General features: G+C 46.1%; 1 protein-coding gene across 1 annotated transcript; it reads right to left on the bottom strand.

Annotated features, from left to right (window-relative positions):
* Nucleotides 1-50: 50 nt before the first annotated feature.
* PHKG1 (phosphorylase kinase catalytic subunit gamma 1) lies at nucleotides 51-15,968 on the bottom strand. The gene is made up of 9 exons (XM_048823754.2): nucleotides 15,781-15,968; nucleotides 13,566-13,741; nucleotides 11,385-11,439; nucleotides 7,104-7,169; nucleotides 6,432-6,595; nucleotides 5,761-5,851; nucleotides 3,929-4,082; nucleotides 2,120-2,245; nucleotides 51-651 (listed from the first exon to the last, which is right to left on the bottom strand). The coding sequence occupies exons 1-9, from the start codon at nucleotides 15,948-15,950 to the stop codon at nucleotides 400-402; spliced, it is 1,254 nt and encodes a 417-aa protein (XP_048679711.1). The 5' UTR covers nucleotides 15,951-15,968; the 3' UTR covers nucleotides 51-399.
* Between the last annotated feature and the right edge of the window lie 4,403 nt (nucleotides 15,969-20,371).

Raw genomic sequence — 20,371 nt, 5'->3', positions numbered from 1 at the left:
TAATTTTTATTTTATTTTATTTATTTTAGTTAATTTATTTACACACACAGTTAATTACAGCTGCAAAACTTAGAGGCCACGTCTAAAAAATCAGGCTCTTAAATGTCATTTTGGAGGGAAGTTGAATATCGGTATGGCAAGGCCAAATTGTGGAGGCCTTACACAGGCAAAACTCTCATTGAAGTTTGATGGGGCTCTGCAGAGGTTTGTGCACCTGGCAGCTTTTGAAGGCCAAATAAGAATGTCAAGGTTTGGCACACCCTGGGTTTAATATTATCTATTGAGATTTTATTGGGAAAACATAAAGGAGACTGCGGTTAGTTTCCAGAGCATCTGCTTGCCTTAGCGCTTACAAACTTAAGCGAAGACGGTGCTGAAGCAGTTTTACTCAGGGCTAAATCAAAAGAACGCTTCCTCTGCAGCTAAGCTCAGCAAAATCACCTTTGCAGTGTTCTCAAACAGGGCTGCTCTGTTCTGTGCTTCTCCTTTCTTCACCCAGTGTCCATAGATTCTAAAGGCACAGGCATCGATCAATTTGCGAATGGGTTTCAGAGCGTAGGGGTCTCTCATTAGTACCTCCCTGGTAACTGGCTTGACATTCCGATAGTGATGATAGATGCGGACTGATGCCAGAACTGTCAGGCAGATGACCTGAAATGAAAGGTAACCAGTTCATGTGAAAAGGCAAGTGCTTTGGAAAACTGAAATTAATCAACAGACTATCACTTTAAACTGATTCATTAACATAAGAATGGCCTTAGTGGGTCAGACCAATGGTCCATCTAGCCCAGGATCATCCTGTCTTCTGACAGTGGCCAATGCCAGATGCTTCAAAGGGAATGAACGGAACATGGCAATTATGAAGTGATCCATCCCCTGTCATCCAGTCGTCCAGTCCCAGCATCGGGAGCATGGGGTCACATCCCTGATCATCTTGGCTAATAGCCATTGACAAACCTATCCTCCATGAACTTATCTAATTCTTTTTTGAAGCTGGCCTTCACAACATCCCCTGGCAATGAGTTCTACATGTTGAATGTGCCTTGTGCAAAGTACTTCTTTTTGTTTGTTTTAAACCTGCTGCCAATTAATTGCATTGGGTGACCCCTGGTTCTTGTGTTATGTAAAGGGATAAATAATACTTCCTCATTCACTTTCCCCATGCCATTCATGATTGTATAGACTCTCTCATATTGTCCCTTAGTCATCTCTTTTCCAAGCCTAACAGTTCCAGTGTTTTTAATCTCTCCTCATATGGAAGCTGTTTCTTACCCTTAATCATGTTTGTTGCCCGTCTCTGTATTTTTTCTGTCTTTAATCTATTTCTTTTTTGAGATGGGGAGACCAGAACTGCACAAATATTCCAGGTGTGGGCATGCCATGGATTTATATAATGGCATGATATTTCCTATCTTCTATTTATCCCTTTCCTAGTGGTTCCGAACGTTCTGTTTGCTTTTTTGGCTGCTGCTGCACATTTAGTGGATGATTTCAGAGAAACATCCACAGTGACTCCAAGATCTCTTTCTTGAGTGGTAACAACTACTTTAGACCCCCATCATTTTGTCATAGTTGGGATTATGTTTTCCAAGATGCATTCCTCTGCATTTATCAACACCAACTTTCATCTACCATTTTGTTCCCCAGTCTACCTTTTCCTTGTTCAAATCCCTCTGTAACACGCTTCTTCCATTAAAAATTTCAGTGGAAACCCACTAGGATATATCAAAAAATAAATGATGTGGGCACTGCTTTTAGCCTGGCCTCCATCTGGTTATCTATAATGTATTAAGTACCTGCACTGTATTGTCTCTCTAAAGCACTAATATACCGGATAGGACTTAAACAAAACGGATCTATTACTTTCCTGTGCATTAGAGATGAACCCAAGCTACAAAATTCAGTCCCAAAGTTTGGCTCCATAGTTACAGTTTGGGCCCATCTTTAACAGCCTGATCCTTCACCCTCATTAACAGTCGAATCAGTGTTGGAGCCGTGGCAGTCGACCATGATGAATAAATAATAAACCAGCTGAAGGCTGAATGCGATCTCGCTTCTAATGTGTTTGAAAGGTCACTGTCAGTCAGTCCTGATGGAAGGGTCTAAAAAATTCTGTTACCTTAAATTTCCTTAAAGGGCTGAAGTACCGCACTTCCTCCACGACATATTGCTGGAAGAACGGGTGGGCCAGCGCATCATTGACTGTGTAGCGCGTCTTAGGATTCACGACCAGGAGCCGGGAAATCTGCAGGAAGGCACAGTCAGACGGACGTACCCCTCTCTCCTTATTGTTACCCCATCCCAGGCGCATTCCGTCAAGTGTCCCCGCTACTGGATTCTTGTCTGTCTTTGGTTCCTCAGGCCTCGAGATTGCATAAGAAGAGCAGTGTCTAGAAATACTTGGAGTGTTATTTATTATTTGTATGACAGTATAGCCTAGAGGCCCTACCCAAGGTTGGGGTGTCATTTCTTTAAGCACTGTATAAACACAAAAAGAAAAGGAGTACTTGTGGCACCTTAGAGACTAACCAATTTATTTGAGCATGAGCTTTCGTGAGCTACAGCTCACTTCATCAGATGTTTACCGTGGAAACTGCAGCAGACTTTATATACACACAGAGAATATGAAACAATACCTCCTCCCACCCCACTGTCCTGCTGGTAATAGCTTATCTAAAGTGATCAACAGGTGGGCCATTTCCAGCACAAATCCAGGTTTTCTCACCCTCCACCCCCCACACAAATTCACTCTCCTGCTGGTGCTAGCCCATCCAAAGTGACAACTCTTTGCATAATCAAGTCGGGCTATTTCCTGCATAGATCAAGGTTTTCTCACATCCCCCCCACCCCCATACACACACAAACTCACTCTCCTGCTGGTAATAGCTCATCTAAACTGACCACTCTCCAAGTTTAAATCCAAGTTAAACCAGAACATCTGGAGGGGGGGGGGTAGGAAAAAACAAGAAGAAACAGGCTACCTTGCATAATGACTTAGCCACTCCCAGTCTCTATTTAAGCCTAAATTAATAGTATCCAATTTGCAAATGAATTCCAATTCAGCAGTTTCTCGCTGCTGAATTGGAATTCATTTGCAAATTGGATACTATTAATTTAGGCTTAAATAGAGACTGGGAGTGGCTAAGTCATTATGCAAGGTAGCCTGTTTCTTCTTGTTTTTTCCTACCCCCCCCCCCTCCAGATGTTCTGGTTTAACTTGGATTTAAACTTGGAGAGTGGTCAGTTTAGATGAGCTATTACCAGCAGGAGAGTGAGTTTGTGTGTGTATGGGGGTGGGGGGGATGTGAGAAAACCTTGATCTATGCAGGAAATAGCCCGACTTGATTATGCAAAGAGTTGTCACTTTGGATGGGCTAGCACCAGCAGGAGAGTGAATTTGTGTGGGGGGTGGAGGGTGAGAAAACCTGGATTTGTGCTGGAAATGGCCCACCTGTTGATCACTTTAGATAAGCTATTACCAGCAGGACAGTGGGGTGGGAGGAGGTATTGTTTCATATTCTCTGTGTGTATATCAAGTCTGCTGCAGTTTCCACGGTAAACATCTGATGAAGTGAGCTGTAGCTCACGAAAGCTCATGCTCAAATAAATTGGTTAGTCTCTAAGGTGCCACAAGTACTCCTTTTCTTTTTGCGAATACAGACTAACACGGCTGTTCCTCTGAAACCTGTATAAACACAGTCCCTACCCCAAAGAGCTTACAGTCCATACACACAAGACTGATAAAGGGTGTGAGGCACAGCGACTAAGTAACTTGCCCAAGATCACACAGGACAGAACCAGGAGTAGAACCCAGGTCTTAGGATACCCATGCTACTGCTGCATCCACCAGGCCACCCTACCCCACTAGTAAAGCCAGAGAGCCATTCCCTTTTTTCTCCCATTCCTTCCATGGCAAGTAAGCGCTCACCAGATCTTTGACTGTGTCTGACTGATCATCCCATTCCGGAGAGCTGAACTGGTAATTCCCGCTCATGATCATCCGCAGCATGAGCATCTGCTTCCGGTGCCAGAAGGGCGGGGAGCCAGCCAGCAGGGTGTACATGATCACACCACTACTCCACCTGCCAAAGGCAGAGCCGACCAGTATCAGTCCTCTGGGCACATTCATTAGTATCGCTCACAACAAGGAAGCCAAGACAGGCATAAACTGCAAAATCCTGATCCAGAGCTGGGTGTCAAATGTCTCTGGGGTGCTCGGTTTATTAGACAAATAGGGCCCAGTTATAAAACTGGAGGCCAGAGCAGGGTTCGGGCCTATCCTGGGTTTGTTTGAACCTCACACTCTGTCAAGCTGGGAAAGGGAGGGTTGGCAGAACAGGCCACAACTGTGGAAAAACTGCCTCCGCTGGTAACGAGGAGGGCAGAGTTTCCTCAGGTGGGGCTCATTAGCTAAGGCATATAAGGAGCAAGCATGGGTGTGTGAGGGGCTGTGTGCAGAAGGAGAAATAACCTATGACTTCTCCTGTGTGGGAAAGACCAGGAAGTCGGAGTAGATGCTGAGGTGGAAGAGTGGAGTGGCCCTCCTCACTCGCCAGAGACATTGCGCGAGCTCAGGGAAGCTGTGAGTTAGACTTTTATTCTGGACCTGTTTTGATTTCACTGCTTTAGACTGTGGGGAAGCTTTGGTGGGCCATGAGAGAGAGGGCTATTTTGCCTTTCAGGCCTATCACTGGTGAAGCCACTGGGTCCTGTATGCCCCCCCAGCCCCATCCTGGCAGGATAGGAGTCAGCTGTCTGGACTGTACTGCAGTGTAATTCGGGAGTCTGCACCTGACAAGCCTGTGCTGTCAGGGGTGAGTGTGCTGGCGTCACTCTGTCACGGCTGGCCAGCCAGGAATGGGAGAACCTTGCACAGCAAATAGCCTTTACACCCATGAGGCTTGTCAGGTGCCCGGTTTAATTCAGGTGACTAACGCAAGAAGAGAGCTGACAAAGCAGCTCAGCTGTCTAGCCATTACGTGTCTGTTTACAGTTACTAATCTGCACAGGCCTGGCCTTGCGCCCATTAAAGTCAATGGCAAAGCTCCCATTTGCTTCACTGGGACAAGGATCAGGCCCTAGAAGAGCATTGTTTTCCTGTCTGACTGCTCTCTCAGGGGGTGTATAAAACCCACTTTCAGGGCTTGTTAGTGTGAAAAAGCAAAGAGCCATTTTGGGCACCCAATCGTGCACAGCTCACTATTATTAATGGCACTTACTGCTTTTCACCTACATAGCACTAAGGCCCAGATTGAATTAAGTGGCAGTTAGGTGCCCCAGTACCTTTATGGATCTGGCCCTATGTGTTATTCCCCTTCAAAACCCCCGTTAACAAAGCCTCACAACACCTGTGAGGCAAGTAAGCAGGGTTGTTATTCCCATGTTTTAGACAGTTGATGGTAAATAATACTACTTCTCTAGCACTGTGTGTTCACATAATAGGCAAAGATGAGGAAACTGTGGCAGAGAATTTGTTAGAGCTGGGATTAGAAGTCTGATCTTCCTGGCTCTCAGTTGTATGTGTAGACCACTAGCCCATATACAGTGCGCTGAGCAAATGACAAGCTCTTCACTGACCCCAGCCAGTTGTGGCTGGTATTCCGGTCTCTTATCCTTGGAGACTAGTTTGTATGAGATCCTCTTGCTTTTCCCAGCATCCAAAAGCATGTGCATTTCAGAAGTAAACGCCAGCGCGAAGGGAGGAGATGTTCACTCCAGTTACTAGGAAAGTTTGTCACGACTTATGAATGTTCTACTTACATGTCAACTTCCTTTCCATACCCTGGATGGTCCTTATCCATGGAGCACTCTAATATTTCAGGTGCTAGATAGCCAGGAGTGCCACAGATTTCTGCAAGAAAGGGATGGAACTTTTCACTTTAACATCAGTGAATTTGCAGAGGTTTGTACCACCCTGTAACCAGTAAATAGCTATTCATTGAGCAGATGCTGCTGGACAGAATGTTTCCAGTGTGTGTTATATAGTCCTTAACTATGCTTCACTGGTATCTAATGAGGGTAATCCAATATCGAGTTATAACCTGTAATGTGGGCAAGGAGAAGAGTGACCAAGCCAAACAGCCATTTGTGCCTTTGAATAATCTCATCCCAATGAATTATAAAATAACTAGTATCTGCAAGTAAGATTGTGACTGGGAAAGCTAGTATAGGATGGCACAGGTGTGTGTAACTAGGAGCAACTAGTAGAAATCAAGAGAAAAAATTTAGGATGAACTTCCAGAGGAGAAGCCAGTGTAATGGCCTCCCAAGGGAAGTGGTGGAAGTCCCATCGGTTAAGACGTTTAAAGCAAGGCTTGACAAAGTACCGGTGTATAGGCTGAAGGAGCAAGCCTGCCCTGCCAAGGGGATAGCATAGACAATCTAGAAGGTCTTCTCCTCCTCTGACTGCTGTGATCAAATAATCTTCCCACCTTTGAGCATCTCATCCCTATTCAACTGGCAGGAGAAGCCAAAGTCCATCAGCTTGATGTTCATGTTGTCATCCAGGAGAATGTTCTCCGGCTTCAGGTCTCTGTGGACTATGTTCATGGAATGGAGGTATTGGATCACTTGCAGCAGTGCACGCATGATCTTCCTAGAGGGGAAGATAATGGGATGGGGGAGATAGGTCCTCCTTCTGCCAAGCAACCCATCCAAAAAGAGAACCCATACCCTCTTCTCCTTCTCTCCCCACAGACAGCCTGAAAATGATGGAGAGACACTGAGCCCATCCTGCTTTTAGGCAATGAGATGAGCACTGTAGCTCTGAACCCTAGTGTCCAATTCAGTAGCCCGAGAGTGAGCTTTGCCAGCTGGCCCTAGGAACAGACACTGGTTGTCCTTACGTTCCATTGAAGCTGGGTGTGGACCAAAAGGTGCCTGTAAGTGCAACCCCTTGCACTCCTGACAAGTTGCCAGCTGAGAGCAGCAGTTTTGGGCAACCTCAGGAACTGAAAGGTGTGAAACCTGGGCTGTGAGGAACCCCATTTCAGACCTGGAGACCTTTTGGGGGAGCTTGGGACTAGCGGGTCCAAAGTGCCACTGTTTGTCCAGGCAGAAGTGCTGGCTGAACCACTGTGCTGTTCAAGTCTGTCTCACCATACCTGGTTTCCTTCTCACTTAAGGTGACTTTCTCTGTGAGGTAATCGAAAAGCTCTCCTCTCTTCATTCTGTGTTTAGGAAGACAAGGCATTTAAAGATGCTGGACTTAAGTCACAGCCACAATGTAAAATGGAAATAAAATCTTTGGAATCAACCATTGCATGTAAAATGCAGTGACAATCCTGGAAAAGGTCTACAGGGTTCCCAGTTTCTCTCTGTGACATCAAGCAAATCTCAGTATCTCCAACTACAAGCCTGCAAAAGTCAAGAGTCAGGGCTCAAACAATCAAGAGATTTGGCTTTAAAATCATGAGATTTGTAAAACAATAAATATGGGGTTCTTTTCATTTTGCCTTCTGAACTTTGTACTCTGTGAGGTCACATTTTCAAGCTTTCCTCTAACTATGAGGAACCATACTTAAAAAAAAAAAAAAAAAAAAAAAGCTGGGAGTCTCACATAATCACTTGACTCCGGGAGTTGAAGCTTTAAGAAAAACAACAAAGATTATAAGAGTCATGATAAAATCATGAGAGTTGGTAACACTGAATTGTACTCAATTCACAAGTAAAAGGGAGTAGATTTCTCCCCCAATCAATCAGCCCCATAAGCTCACTCTGAGATCTGAGAGTCAAGCTGGGTTCTCTCTGGTTCTTGCATCATGACCAGTAATAAAGTTTTTGCAAATGAACTTGGTTAACAATTCCACTGATGCAGAACTAGGAAAGAACCCAGATCCCTCTCCTGGAATTGTTTTTGGCTTAACAGGAGGAAGCCCTTTATCTTGGTCACTAAAGAGCACAGAGATGACTCCGAACACCCACAGGCCATAGATGTGGTGGATAAGAAGCTGACAGTTCTAAATAATGTTCTTTCTCTTGCCTTTTACACCACAAACATAATATGAAGGAACCACAGGGGCACAGTAGGGTCCAAATAACCATATTTACTGAAAAGACACAACATTCAAGGTGTCATTACATACGTATTCTGGTTGCTCTGGTTAGGTTCTGGCAGCTTCTAAAGCCTAGAACACCATGAGCACCACTAGAGGGCTTGCAAACTATTTAAAGGAATACTCCCCTAGTCTTTTACACAACAAATAGTAGTTTTTCTGACCACTCAAAACTATTTATTTATTGGTTTTTCTGTGGGACTTTTCACCTAGATTCTCAGCCCCTCTGTGACAGAGTGCAGGGTGCAAACAGGTGAGCCTGCCCTCTGATCACTCTAAGAGTAATTAGTTTCCCCAGTAGGAAGCTGATGGGGGGGTGGGGGGTTGTAATTACTCAATCAGTAATTGAGCCCTGGGCTGATGAGAGGTGGCCCAGAAAGGAAGGGTGGGGGAGGAGAGAAGGAGAAATAAGGCCAGCTAAGCCTAGCCAGACAGAGGCTCTGAACAGGGAGTCCTCTGTTACCTTCCAGCTCTGGTGAGAGGGCCAAGAGGCAGTTAATATTGTCAATAGGCTGTCGCGCCAAGGACTGTTTGGTGGTGGGAACACTAAATAAAAAGACATGGGGAAGGCACAACCAAGCGAGTCTGTGCAATTTTTGCAGGGAGAAGACAGGAGTGGGGCCATGCCCCATGACACCCTCACAAAACATGAATCGCGTTATTCCCACTAAACCCCAGTGAGGCTGAGAGCCTCAGATGGGGGAACTGAGGCCCAAAGCAACTAAAAAGAAACAAACTTATTTTTAGAGGTGCCCAAGATGACACAGGAAGCTGGTGGCAGATCTCCTGAGTTCCATTTTTATGGTACTGGCTAATCCCACACCTCCCATGCTGTAGCTCCATTGGAGAGGACTCTCTAAGCCGGCGCTGCATTCCTTTGTGCCCTGACATCACAAGAGATGCTGTCCAGGCCCAGAAGTTCTTTGCCTGATACATGCAGTGACTTCTTGCAATCGGTTAGCTTTTGGAGCTTTCCCACAGGAGACGGATGTTTTTGCTTAGACTGCCCCACTGGATGCATTGAGATCCAGGGACTCTTCTGCTAAGGGTGGCTACGAGGCGTAAGAAGATGGGTTAATGCAGCCACCTCAGAGCAGTGACAGAAAAGCATCTCTCCGGGCTTGTTCCCGCACAAAGTTGCAGTGGTTTAACCGAATTGGTGCAACATCACACCCTGAGTTAAATCAGGTCTAAGCCACAGAGCTCACACCTTTCCCACTCCACTTGGTTACCTTCTAAAGAGCTGGCTGAAACCACAAGCCCTGACTGATCGAAGTTGAAGCATTACACAAGACACAGATAGTTCTGGGGATGCAGATGGGGCCAAATGTATAAATAGACTCCAGGATCTATGACAGACCTTGCCAAAGGTTACAGGGAAACCTGAGCAACCCCGCTCGCTCCCACAAAGGGGAGGGCTGCCTGTGCTGACAGCTGCAGCCAGCCCTGTATTGACGGGAGGCTGCGGCCTTAGCAGCGAAGAGAATGTTCTTGGGCATACAGCGCTGAGTCCTGGCAGAGTCGGATACATTGCAAAGTGCTGCTGGGTGCCTGGTGGTTTTTTGGGCCTGTGTGAAATTCCATTCACAAACGCCCTTTTGCAACGGTTACTGGAACAGAGGCCACCTGCTTGGTGTCTGCTGACGGGAGACTGACGCTCACTTCTCATTTAGCCAGGCGGCTCGGTGGGTGTACACAGGAAAGTTCCTGATAGAAGGGGATGAAGAACAGTAAAGTGGGAATGGGGACACCAGCTGAACCAGCATCATAACCAGCAAAGCCACCTTCACTCTGAGGGCCACGTGAGGTCTCGTCATGGCCTTCCTGGCTACCTTTCTCCCCTCAGTTAGATCCACGGATTTCCTGTTTATCACCTGCCATGCTGAAGGAGTACTAGAGGGTGCCTCTATAAAAGGGATGTTCCCTCCTCTCAACCAGACTGTTGTGACCTTTAACGTGGCTGGGAGGCAAACTCAAGGGAAGTGTTTTTCGTAATTCCACCAGAATGGAGCTATCCGCTGTGATCCTACTTTTGTCAGGCAGCAGGGCTCCAAGGGTACATCAGGGGAAACAGGACGCATTGCACTTGTTTCCACCTCGGCTACAGGCTTGGGACAGGACTCTGGGCAAGTCTCTTACCGTCTCTATTTCCCCAGCTGTAAAGTGAGGGTGACAATATTTCCCAGTCTCACAGGGGCAGTGAGATTAGTGCATTCGGCTTGTAAAGCTCTTTGAGAGCCTCAGATAGAAGATGCTAGGGAAGAGCAAAGTGTTATTGTTGTTTCTCTCAGTCATTGACTTTAAGCATTTCACCTCTTCCCAGTTGGTCCCAGTAGCCGCTCTGGTGATTGATTTGCCTGAGGCCGAGATGGTAGGAACAGCTACATTTAAAAAAACAAACAAAAAACCCCGCCTTCAACTCTTCTCTCACCTTGTGCCGCATTCCTAACCTCACACTGCTTGGCACAGCTACTCAATAGAACTACTTTTCCTCTGCCAGCTGAAGCCAGCTGTATGTGCATGGGGTTGAGCTCCTGAGAAACCTGCGGGGATCTATGTCGATTGCGTAGCTCTTTTTATCAAGCTGGATCCAAACCAGAATCCCAGCTTGATCAGCCAGAGCTTGAGGGTGTTTGAGTCAGACCAGATCAGATGCTTGGGAGCTTTTCTGCACTGGTTGCTTGGTTCATACAGAAAAGCACACATCACCTAGCTTATGTTATGGAAGATCATCTCCATTGCCCAGCCAGAGCCTTCCATGGTGCTGGGGTTTAGAGGTAATGGGGGGAGAAGTAACTGCCAGCCAAACGCCCAACTCTGCCTGAGTGCGAATTGGGTGCTGAGGTGGCTGGCTGCCTTCTGCTCCCTCAGAGGTCACTAGGAGCAGAAGGTGCTCAACGTTCTGCAGGACCCATCCAACACCTGGCTGTATTGGCTCCTAAACAGAGCGGAGCTCGGTTAGATTGGCTGGGAGACCACCAAGGAAATCTCCCCTGGACTCACTGCCAGGAGAGGGGTCAGGCCAGGAATAGCTTAGAGTGCCAGCCTGTTACTTGTCTTGCATGTGTTTAAAGCCAGCCCTGCATGTTATCAGGCTTAGGATGATCTGTTGCAAGGAGGGGGCACACTCCTTTATAGTCTCAACTTCAGTTTGGTACGGCAACCACTAATAAGAATAATCTATAAATCCGCAGGGCCAGATATTGCTGTTGGATACATTACTGTAAACCCCATTGATGTCCTTAAGGATTGAATGGGTGTAACTGAACAGAACATGCCCCCACTGATCAATCAGACAGACAGGAGGACAAAAAAAAAGATGGTACTTACAGGTCAAACACCAAGAAGAAAAAGGTGTGGGATTCATAACTATCCTTCAGCTGAACTGCAATAAAACACGATATCAACTATCACTACGGTGCTGTAACTTACACTGGGCTCTATGTATGTGCAATCAGACACGTTCCCTGCCCCAAAGAGACTCTAATCCACTGACTCTCTAAGGATGGAAAATGTGAGCTCCTCTCCGAGCTCCCCAATCCACGAAGGTGGCTGGGTGCCCTAGGCTTTCACTGAGCTCAGTGGGAGCTGAGAGTGCATGACACATTGCAGAAGTCACCCGGCACCTTGCTGGATTGGATCCTGAGCTGAGCTTGGTTTGTCTTTGGCTGGGAGACCACCAAGGAAAACCCAGTGCCACAGAAAGCAGCATGGGTGAATCAGAGGCAGCAATGTCCCAGCATGGTTAGGGACCACTGGGCTACTAGTGGCCTCCCCTTTCAGATGAGATGCAAGCCTAGTCCTGGCTAGCTGTGCTCACCCCCTTGCACCAAAGGGTACATCATCACAGTAACCAAATACCTCCTGGGGAAATTACCTTCTGCCTCCCTACAGACCACAGAATTCCTGAATGGCTCTTCCTCCCCCTTCCCCAAGAAGAGTGAAAAATGAGACCAGGAGTGTTGTCTTGTTGACACCAGTGCCAGCTTTACTATCTAAAACTTCTGGCAGTGGGACTACATCCCTGCCCTCAGGGAAATGGATTCTAGCTAAACCCCTTGTTCCTTCCTATAGCTTTTCTCTGGTCAGATTCTCTAATGGCACTGAACTGAAAGGGACTTCCTGGAATCATTTGAAGAGAAACTAACCAATCCCAGGAATCTGCAATGCAACCCTTCCATTTCCTAGAATACGTTCATCAGGCAGAACTGGAAACCATGTCCTGGAGGTCACAGCCTGTACTTTTCAGAAGAGCTGAGTCATTAACAAGTGAAACACACAACACCAGAGGTGTCAGGGTGGAATTTCAGGCTCCTCATATGGTACTGGAGCCTGCAAACCAAAGTCAAGGTCCTGAGGAATCAAATGTGAACACAGCAGGCTCTGAAGTGAGGTGCTTGCCCTGTGTCAATTTGCAGGTTTTAGCCACCCACCAGGCTTGTAGAGCGCTGCAGCTGTGCGCTGTAGCGCTTAGTGAAGACGCTACCTACAGCAACAGGGAGAGGGTCTCCCATCAGCATAGGTACTCTGCCTCCTGAAGAGGTGATAGCTATGTCGACAGGCGCAGCCCTCCCGTTGACATAGTGCTGTCTACACTGGCGGCTAGCTCAATCTAACTGTCACTCGGCAGTGTGGATTTTCCACACCCCTGAGCGACATAGTTACACCAACATAAGCTTGTAGCGTAGTGTAGACCAAGCCATACTCTTTGCCTGAAGCAGAGATCTTCATGGGTCACAGACTGTGTCTGTCAACAAAGTGATTTCCCCACTAAGAGCCCTGACGTCCGTGAGCTTTGGCCTAACACCTCACCTAATCTGTCTTCCCCGGCTGGAGGTTCCATGGAGTGTTGGGATCTTGCTTCCAGCAGGTGCTGTGCTCTGTCCAGCAACAATGCTGACTGGGATCATTATGGGTCTGGGGGAAGCAGTGAGTGTCAGAAGGGCTCACGAGGGCCCTGCTCATCTAGGATTTGAGCCAATTCCCAGCAAGATATCACTGTCAGGCACCATCAGGTGGGCATCCACAGAAGATGCATCCTTTCCCTGACGGGATTTTGGCTCAAGGAGCCAAAGGGATTAATCAAAATCTGAAAACTCTTGTGAATATCTAGAACAGAAAATGGGGTGGAAAAAGCCACTGATCAATTTTTAGAGTAGCAGCCATGTTAGTCTGTATCCGCAAAAAGAAAAGGATGATTTGTGGCACCTTAGAGACTAACAAATTTATTTGAGCATAAGCTTTCGTGAGCTACAGCTCACTTCATCGGATGCATTCAGTGGAAAATACAGTGGGGAGATTTATATACACACATAGAATATGAAACAATGTGTATATATAAATCTCCCCACTGTATTTTCCACTGAATGCATCCGATGAAGTGAGCTGTAGCTCACGAAAGCTTATGCTCAAATAAATTTGTTAGTCTCTAAGGTGCCACAAGTACTCCTTTTCTTTTTGTGGTCCGTTTTTGTTACCCAGGTGCCCAGTCATACTAATACTTTGACTTACTGATATTGGGATGTCCTGAGACCTGCCGAAGGATGTCTATCTCCTTGATAGTGGCTTTCCTCAGCTCCTGGACCTCCTCTGGGGACAAATTGCCAGCTGTGATGTCTATAATCTTAACTGCGTACTCTTGGCTGGTGGGTTTGTGAATGCACCGACGAACCACGCTGCTTACCCCTCTGCCAGGACCAAGACAAAGAAAAGATTGGAATAGGAGGAAAATTTCTAGCCAGTTTCACTTCCTGGTGCTCATGCACTAGCACAGGGCTAACAGGATGGGGTAAGGGAGTTTGGGTCAATGGAAAATACAGTGAGGCTCCCACATGTTAGTTTGACTCCCCAAGCTGCTGCTGTGGACCCTATCTAGTATCTGCAGCTATAGTCTGCAAATAGAATCCTAGAAATACAGGGCTGGGAGGGACCTTAAGAAGTCATCCAGCCCAGCTCCCAGTGCTGAGGCAGGACCAAGTAAATCTAGACTGTCCCTGACAAGTGTTTGTCCAACCTGCTCTTAAAAACCTCCACTGATGCTGATTCAACAATCTCCCTTGGAAGCCTAGTCCAGAGTTTAACTACCCTTGGAAAGTTTTTCCTACTATCTACCCTAAATCTCCCTTGCTACAGAGTAAGCCCATTACTACTTCTCCTGCCTTCAGTGGATATGGAGCACAATTGATCACCATCCTCCATATGATACTCCTTAACTTATCTGAAGACTATTAGTGGTCCTCTTTTCTCGAGACTAAACATGTCTGGGATTTTTTTTTAACCTTTCCTCATAGATCAGGTTTTTCTAAACCTTTTACCATTTTTGTTGCTCTCCTCTGGACTCTCTCCAATTTGTCCACATCTTTCCTAAAGTGTGGCGCCCAGAATTGGACATAGTACTCCAAGTGAGGCCTCACCAGTACTGAGTAGAGTAGGACAATGACTTCCTGGGCATTACATACAAGACTTCTGCTAATACCCCCCTGGAATATAACCCTTTTTCACAACTGCATCATATTGTTGACTCATATTCTAGATGTGATCCACTGTAACCCCCAGATCCTTGTCAGCAGTATTACCACCTAGCCAGTGAGTCCCCATTTTTGTAGTTGTGAATTTGATTTTTTTTTTCCTTCCTAAGTGAAGTATTTTGTACTTGTCATTATTGAATTTCATCATGTTGAATGCAGACGACGTCTCCAATTTGTTGAGGTCCTTTTGAATCCTGTCCTCCAGAGTGTTTGCAACCCCTCCCAACTTGGTGTCATTTGCAAACTTTATAATCCTACTTTCCACTCTATTATCCAAGTCATTAATGAAAATATTGACTAGCATCTCATCCAGGACTGACCCCTGCGGGATCTCACTACATATGCCCTCCCAGTTGGATGGCAAACTATTGATAACTATTCTTTGAGTACGGTCTTTCAATCAGTTGTGCGCACACCTTATAGTAAATTCATCTAGACCACACTTCCCTAGTTTATGAAAATGTCATGGGGGACTGTGTAAAAAGCATTACTGAAATCAAGATATATCATAGTTATTGCTCCTTTCCTATCCACTAGACCAGTTACCCTATCAAAGAAAGTTGTTTTGGCATGATTTGTTCTTGAACAGCTAGCATGGATTTGTCCTTATAACCCTATTATCTTTTAGAGTTTAGATGCTTACAAATGGATTCTTTCCAGGTGTCAAAGCTAGGCTGACTAGTATATAATTACCCAGATTCTCTTGGTACCTATCTTTCAAATGGGCAACAACGTTTGCCTTTCTCCAGTACTCTGGGACCTCACCCATCCTCCAGGAGTTCTCAAAGACAACCGCTAATAGTTCCAAGGTTGCCTCAACTAGTTCCTTAAGTACCCTAGGATGAATTTCATCAGGACCTGCCAACTTTAATAGATCTAACTTGTCTAAATATTCTTTAACCTGGTGTTTCCCTACTTTGGCTTGTATTCCTTCCCTGTGGTTGTTAATATTAATTGTGTTGAGTATCTGATCGCCATTAACCTTTTTAGTGAACATTGAAGCAAAATAGGCATTAAACCTCAGCCTTCTTGATGTCATCAGTTATTCGCTCCCCTTCCCCATTAAATAGAGGACCTACACTTTCCTTCATCTTTCGCCAAATGTACTTAAAAACCCATTTCTTACACCTAGTAAGGAACATAAAAGGCAGTAACTCATTCTGTGCCTTGGCCTTTCTGATTTTGTCTTTTGACTTTACCTGCCCAGAATTTCCTTCGGGTCATAATTCTGATAAAATTCCTTGGCCGAATGCCAGTCTGGTAGCTGCTCCTCCTTGGTCATGTTTGGATCCTCACTGCGCCCACTGTAAAGCCTTGCTTCAAGGTAACAAGTAGCTAAAACAAGAAAAAAGCAACTAAATAGTACCATGGCTGTCTTGGTTTCCTCTAACCAGGCCTTTAGTCTTAATGACTAAAAATGGACCTGCACCTCTGTATTATTGGCTTTCCAATTGTCTCTTTTATTCTGAGTCCTGATGTCTGATAGATCTTAGAACTAGAAACAGAGGCCCAGACCTTCAAAGGCACTGAGATTCCTAACTGCCACTGAAATAAATGGGAGTTAGGAGCCTGCATGCCTCTGAGGGTCTGGTCCAGAATGCAAACAAAATTGTATTCATCACTGTCCCAGGACCAGGTGCGTTCATTCGCCATATGTGCGCACACCAGTGATGATGAGGTGGCATGCTGCAGTGCTCACGGGAGTTAGCCTTGTATCTGCTTCCTTCTAAAGGCAGGGTGGGCAATAGAAAGGGACGAAATGAAAGGGAGCATTTCACTGATGGGGAATGTTCTATTCTGTGCAGGATTCCAATCCCATTGAAGTTATGGAAACATGCCACTGACTTCAATGAACCAAAGTGTCTCACAAGTTTGGGCCCCCCATCCTGCTGGTAGAAACTATCAGTCCTGCACTCAAGCAGCACCAGTTAGGCCCACCCTCAGAACATGCACCACCTGGAGAAGGGGAGCTTAAGAAGGTGAAACCTGATCTTAAGGTGAACCTGAGCTTAAGAAGGTGTGAGCCTGATGTGAGCAAGGGACCCTGTAAATCTGCTTCCTGCCTGTGACAAGACCTAGGAGTCCCCTGCAGGGACTACAGACAAGTGAACTGTAGCTGGACTCTTAAAAGACCCCAAGAGTGAGCAGAACTCCTTCCAGAAACGGTGAGATTGGCCAGGGGTGGGGGCTTCCATAGGGGACCCAGGAGCAAGAGACCCAACAAGACTACAGTTGAGCCCAGGTTGAGGGTCAGCTACTCTAAGGTCTCTCAAGTTGGGGCCACCAAACTTTGAGGTACCCCAAATCACTTTTGAAATCTTGTCCCTTTCCTGACTGTCCTGGCCCTATAGCATCCCTCATAGTAGAGGCTGTAGTGAGCACAGGGATATTTCTACTGAGGATACTGGGCATGCAGAGCAGCTGTAGCTCCCTGGCTCCCTATCTCACAGACAGAGGAACACAGGCTCTACTTAACCCCTCGGCTGGAGTGAGCAATCATTGACTCCAGTTGCTGGGTGTACTCCAGGCCCTTTTAAAATTCCTTCAGTCCTGCAGGAAGACTTCCAGTGAATAACACTGGATTCTTGCTGGGATGGCAGGGGCAGAGTATTCCTTCTTGTAGTAAAGCAAGGACTTTAAAGGGCAAGCACCAGGACCCCCAGTATAGCTGCAGTTCAGCAAAGTATCTGCTTGAGTCCCATTTACTCCAGTGTGCTCAGTGCCTTGCTGAATAGGGATAGTTGGCTGAACCAGGACCCCAAACCTGGGGAGGAATGAAGGTAACTATTTAAATTTTACAGCTATGGGGGGCAGGAAGCTGAGAGAGAGAGGTTAAGTAGTATGCCCAGGTGCACACAGTGAGCTGGCAGCAGAAGAGTTTCTGGCTCCCAGACCTGTGCTCAAACCACTGCTGCTCTCATTATCAACAACAGCCAAGGTTTCCAAAAGCCATTGGTACCCCACTTGAGATGTGATTAAAGGGCCCTGATTTTCAGAGAGTGGGTGATTGGTGCTCTCTGAAAACCAGGCCTTTTGGAATGTCTCACCCTAGGCAACCCAAATCAATAGAAGCTTGAGAAATCTTTGGCTTACGTGTCAGGCTCCTTTAGCCTAATAAACTACAGCACATCAACAACATTGGCCAATGGCTATTTCTGAGCACCCTCTCTCCCCCCAATGAGACATTGTCAGCTTTTTAAATAAAGCATTAAGCCTCACAAAACTGTCTGAAGTGTTTGGATTTTTAAAAATCCATTAAAAACTAAATAAAAATGACTCCCAGCAAAAGAAAAAAACCCACTCAAATACAGTTTTAGGTCTGGATGACATCTGAGCTGCTGCTTCTGCCAGGAGGATATTCTGCTGATCGACATAACTAAAGTTTATACTAAATAGAGACAGTGAGAGCTGGACTTCTCCCACGAGCCTCCGTTTTTTATGAAGCACTGAGCTTGCAGCAGCTCGGTTTCATAAGGTCAGGGTTTGGATAACGCACTTTGTGTTTCTAAGACTCCCCATATCATCACTGTGGAATACAGCAGTTTTGAAATAAAGTTTCCAAGAGTCCATTCAGCACCGGTACACTTAAGGCCTGATCCTAGTGGGAGTTAAGGGGGCTCCGAATCCCCCTGGAGACATTCAGTGCTTAACAGAAAGGAGTTTTTAGGTTCTTTGTGTGTGTGTACATGTGGGGAGAGGGGTTGAAGTTGCTGCTCCTATTGAAGTCAGTGGCCAGGAATGCCGATATCCCTTATTACAAGGGACGTCCCTTATGTTTTCCTCTCTATACAACACTGGTAGTTGCTGAGTGCTGCAAAAAAGCAGCAAGAAATACCCCTGGTGAATGTAGCTGAGGGCTGCTTATTAATTAATAATGATGATATCAGCAGGAGGGGCAGTGTGGGTGTAACACTGACAGACCCCGGTCGTTTGCTGGCAGGATTGAGCCTGGGATCTCTGGAGATAAATGCATGAGCCTCTACGGCATGAGCTAAAAGCCATACGGCTGTTAGCTAAGGTTGTAGCAGACTCATCAATCTCTCAGTGGTTTCTGTGCCACTCCATGGGACAAAGCACTGCACCAAGAGGTGTGTGGGTTACACATGGTGCTAGGAAAACAGTCCCTTATTTTTTAAATACGTTTGCAGCCACGGGAGCGTAGTGTTGTCATGGAAGTAGGGTCCGGCCCTAACTTTCACAGATGGCCTCATTTGTTGGATATCCCAGTTTAGACACCTCTAGGGACAGGGTCCCATGAGGAACTGAACTCCCACAGTGCTCCTTGCTGAGCCTGGCCTTCCTGAAATTCTCCAGCTATTGTGTGCATGTTCGGCACCATTGCAAAAAACAGGCTTCTAACATAAGCCATTTAGCCTTAGAGGTTACCTCTGTAAACATGCCTGAAAGCTTTGGAGGGGCTGTTCACCAAATTTCTTTCATAGCCAGTTGCAGTTGGCCAGAAGGTCCCACTGTAGCAATTTTGCCTCCACGTTGTCTTTTTGTTTGTCCTACCAGTAACATGATGATTCTGCTACAATACCTACAGGTGCGCTTTCATTTCTCTGCAGTGCATTCAGATCATGTCCCCAAATGGTGTCTGTCTTGGCCTGGTTCTAAGAAACGAAAAGCTCTTCTTGAAGGTCTTCAGCCTGTATGTCTTGATCTATGCTCCATTCTGAGTCACTTAATATCAATCTAACTTATTTATATCAGTGCTAAATAAAGAAGAGCATCCAACCCTTAACTAACACAAACAAATTTCAATTAATTAACTTGTGGCCACTGAATTTATAAAGAGCAGCCTATACCCTATAAGCTCTTTCAGGTGCTGTAGATAACATAGAAGTTAGAAAGTGCACAAGCATTATATAAACCAATAGCTAAGGCAAGCCAGAGGGGATATTTTAAATAAGGGGGAGGATCAGACAGAGAAAAGAGAACACCAACACACCTGACAAAGTGTCCTCAAGAGGGCTTGTGGATTTGGCTTGTTTTTAAGGGGGAAACTGAGGCAGGTATACAGGGGGAGTGAGTCCTACACCCATAGCAAAAACTCACTGTCTACTGAGCTCAGCTGCAAGGGTGGCACCTGGCAAGGCAGGTGGTGTCAGGGCACCTACACCCACCCCAAGGCCTCTCATATAGTCAAGTCTTGTCCCACCACATGAGGTGCTGAGGGCCCTCTACTGCCACACCAGGCTGAAGTGCTCAACACCACACAGGCTGGGGTCCTACGGGCTTTTCAAATCTTAAGGGCCTGATTGGAGGACTTCAGGGGGAGCTGAGAATGCTCCATACCACCTGGGATACGCTCAGCACCTTGCAAGATCAGACCTTTAAGGTCTCTTTTTTGTCTAGTTTTGTGGGGAAAAGACCTAGATGTGGAGCTCGCTTCAGTGGGAGGGCTCCCATAGACTTCAATGGATGCAGGAGACTCCAGCCTAACGGAGCTTGCTTAAAATCCACTGGACTCCTTTACAGGCAGCTGCTGTAAAGAACTAACAATAGTGGGACAGTCCAGTAGTAGTATTGATCCTGTAAAAGGAGTTGTCTTTACCAGGGTAATATTACTCTTTAGTTAGAGAAGGAAAATCCATTATCTCAGTATGGATAAACAAACATCTGCACCAAGTCTGCATTTCATATTATCCCCATATCATGTATTTTGAAACTTTGATAGCTTGAAATAACTGATTGGCCACTCATGGTTTAATATATACACACAAACTTACTGACCCTCTGAGCCACATACGATAATTGTCATAACCTCGAGAGCTGGGCATGCCTGCA

The sequence above is a fragment of the Caretta caretta genome, chromosome 17, assembly GCF_965140235.1.
Source record: "Caretta caretta isolate rCarCar2 chromosome 17, rCarCar1.hap1, whole genome shotgun sequence".
Lineage (NCBI taxonomy): Eukaryota > Metazoa > Chordata > Testudines > Cheloniidae > Caretta > Caretta caretta.
This window is presented reverse-complemented; position numbering and strand designations above follow the sequence as displayed.

Coding starts and splice junctions, on each gene's coding strand:
- PHKG1 (XM_048823754.2), bottom strand. CDS start 15,950: ATGGTACTATTTAGTTGCTTTTTTCTTGTTTTAGCTACTTGTTACCTT. Junction 11,440..13,565: donor CTCAGGACATCCCAATATCA/GTAAGTCAAAGT, acceptor GTTTTATTGCAG/TTCAGCTGAAGGATAGTTAT. Junction 652..2,119: donor GCCCTTTAAGGAAATTTAAG/GTAACAGAATTT, acceptor CTTTCATTTCAG/GTCATCTGCCTGACAGTTCT.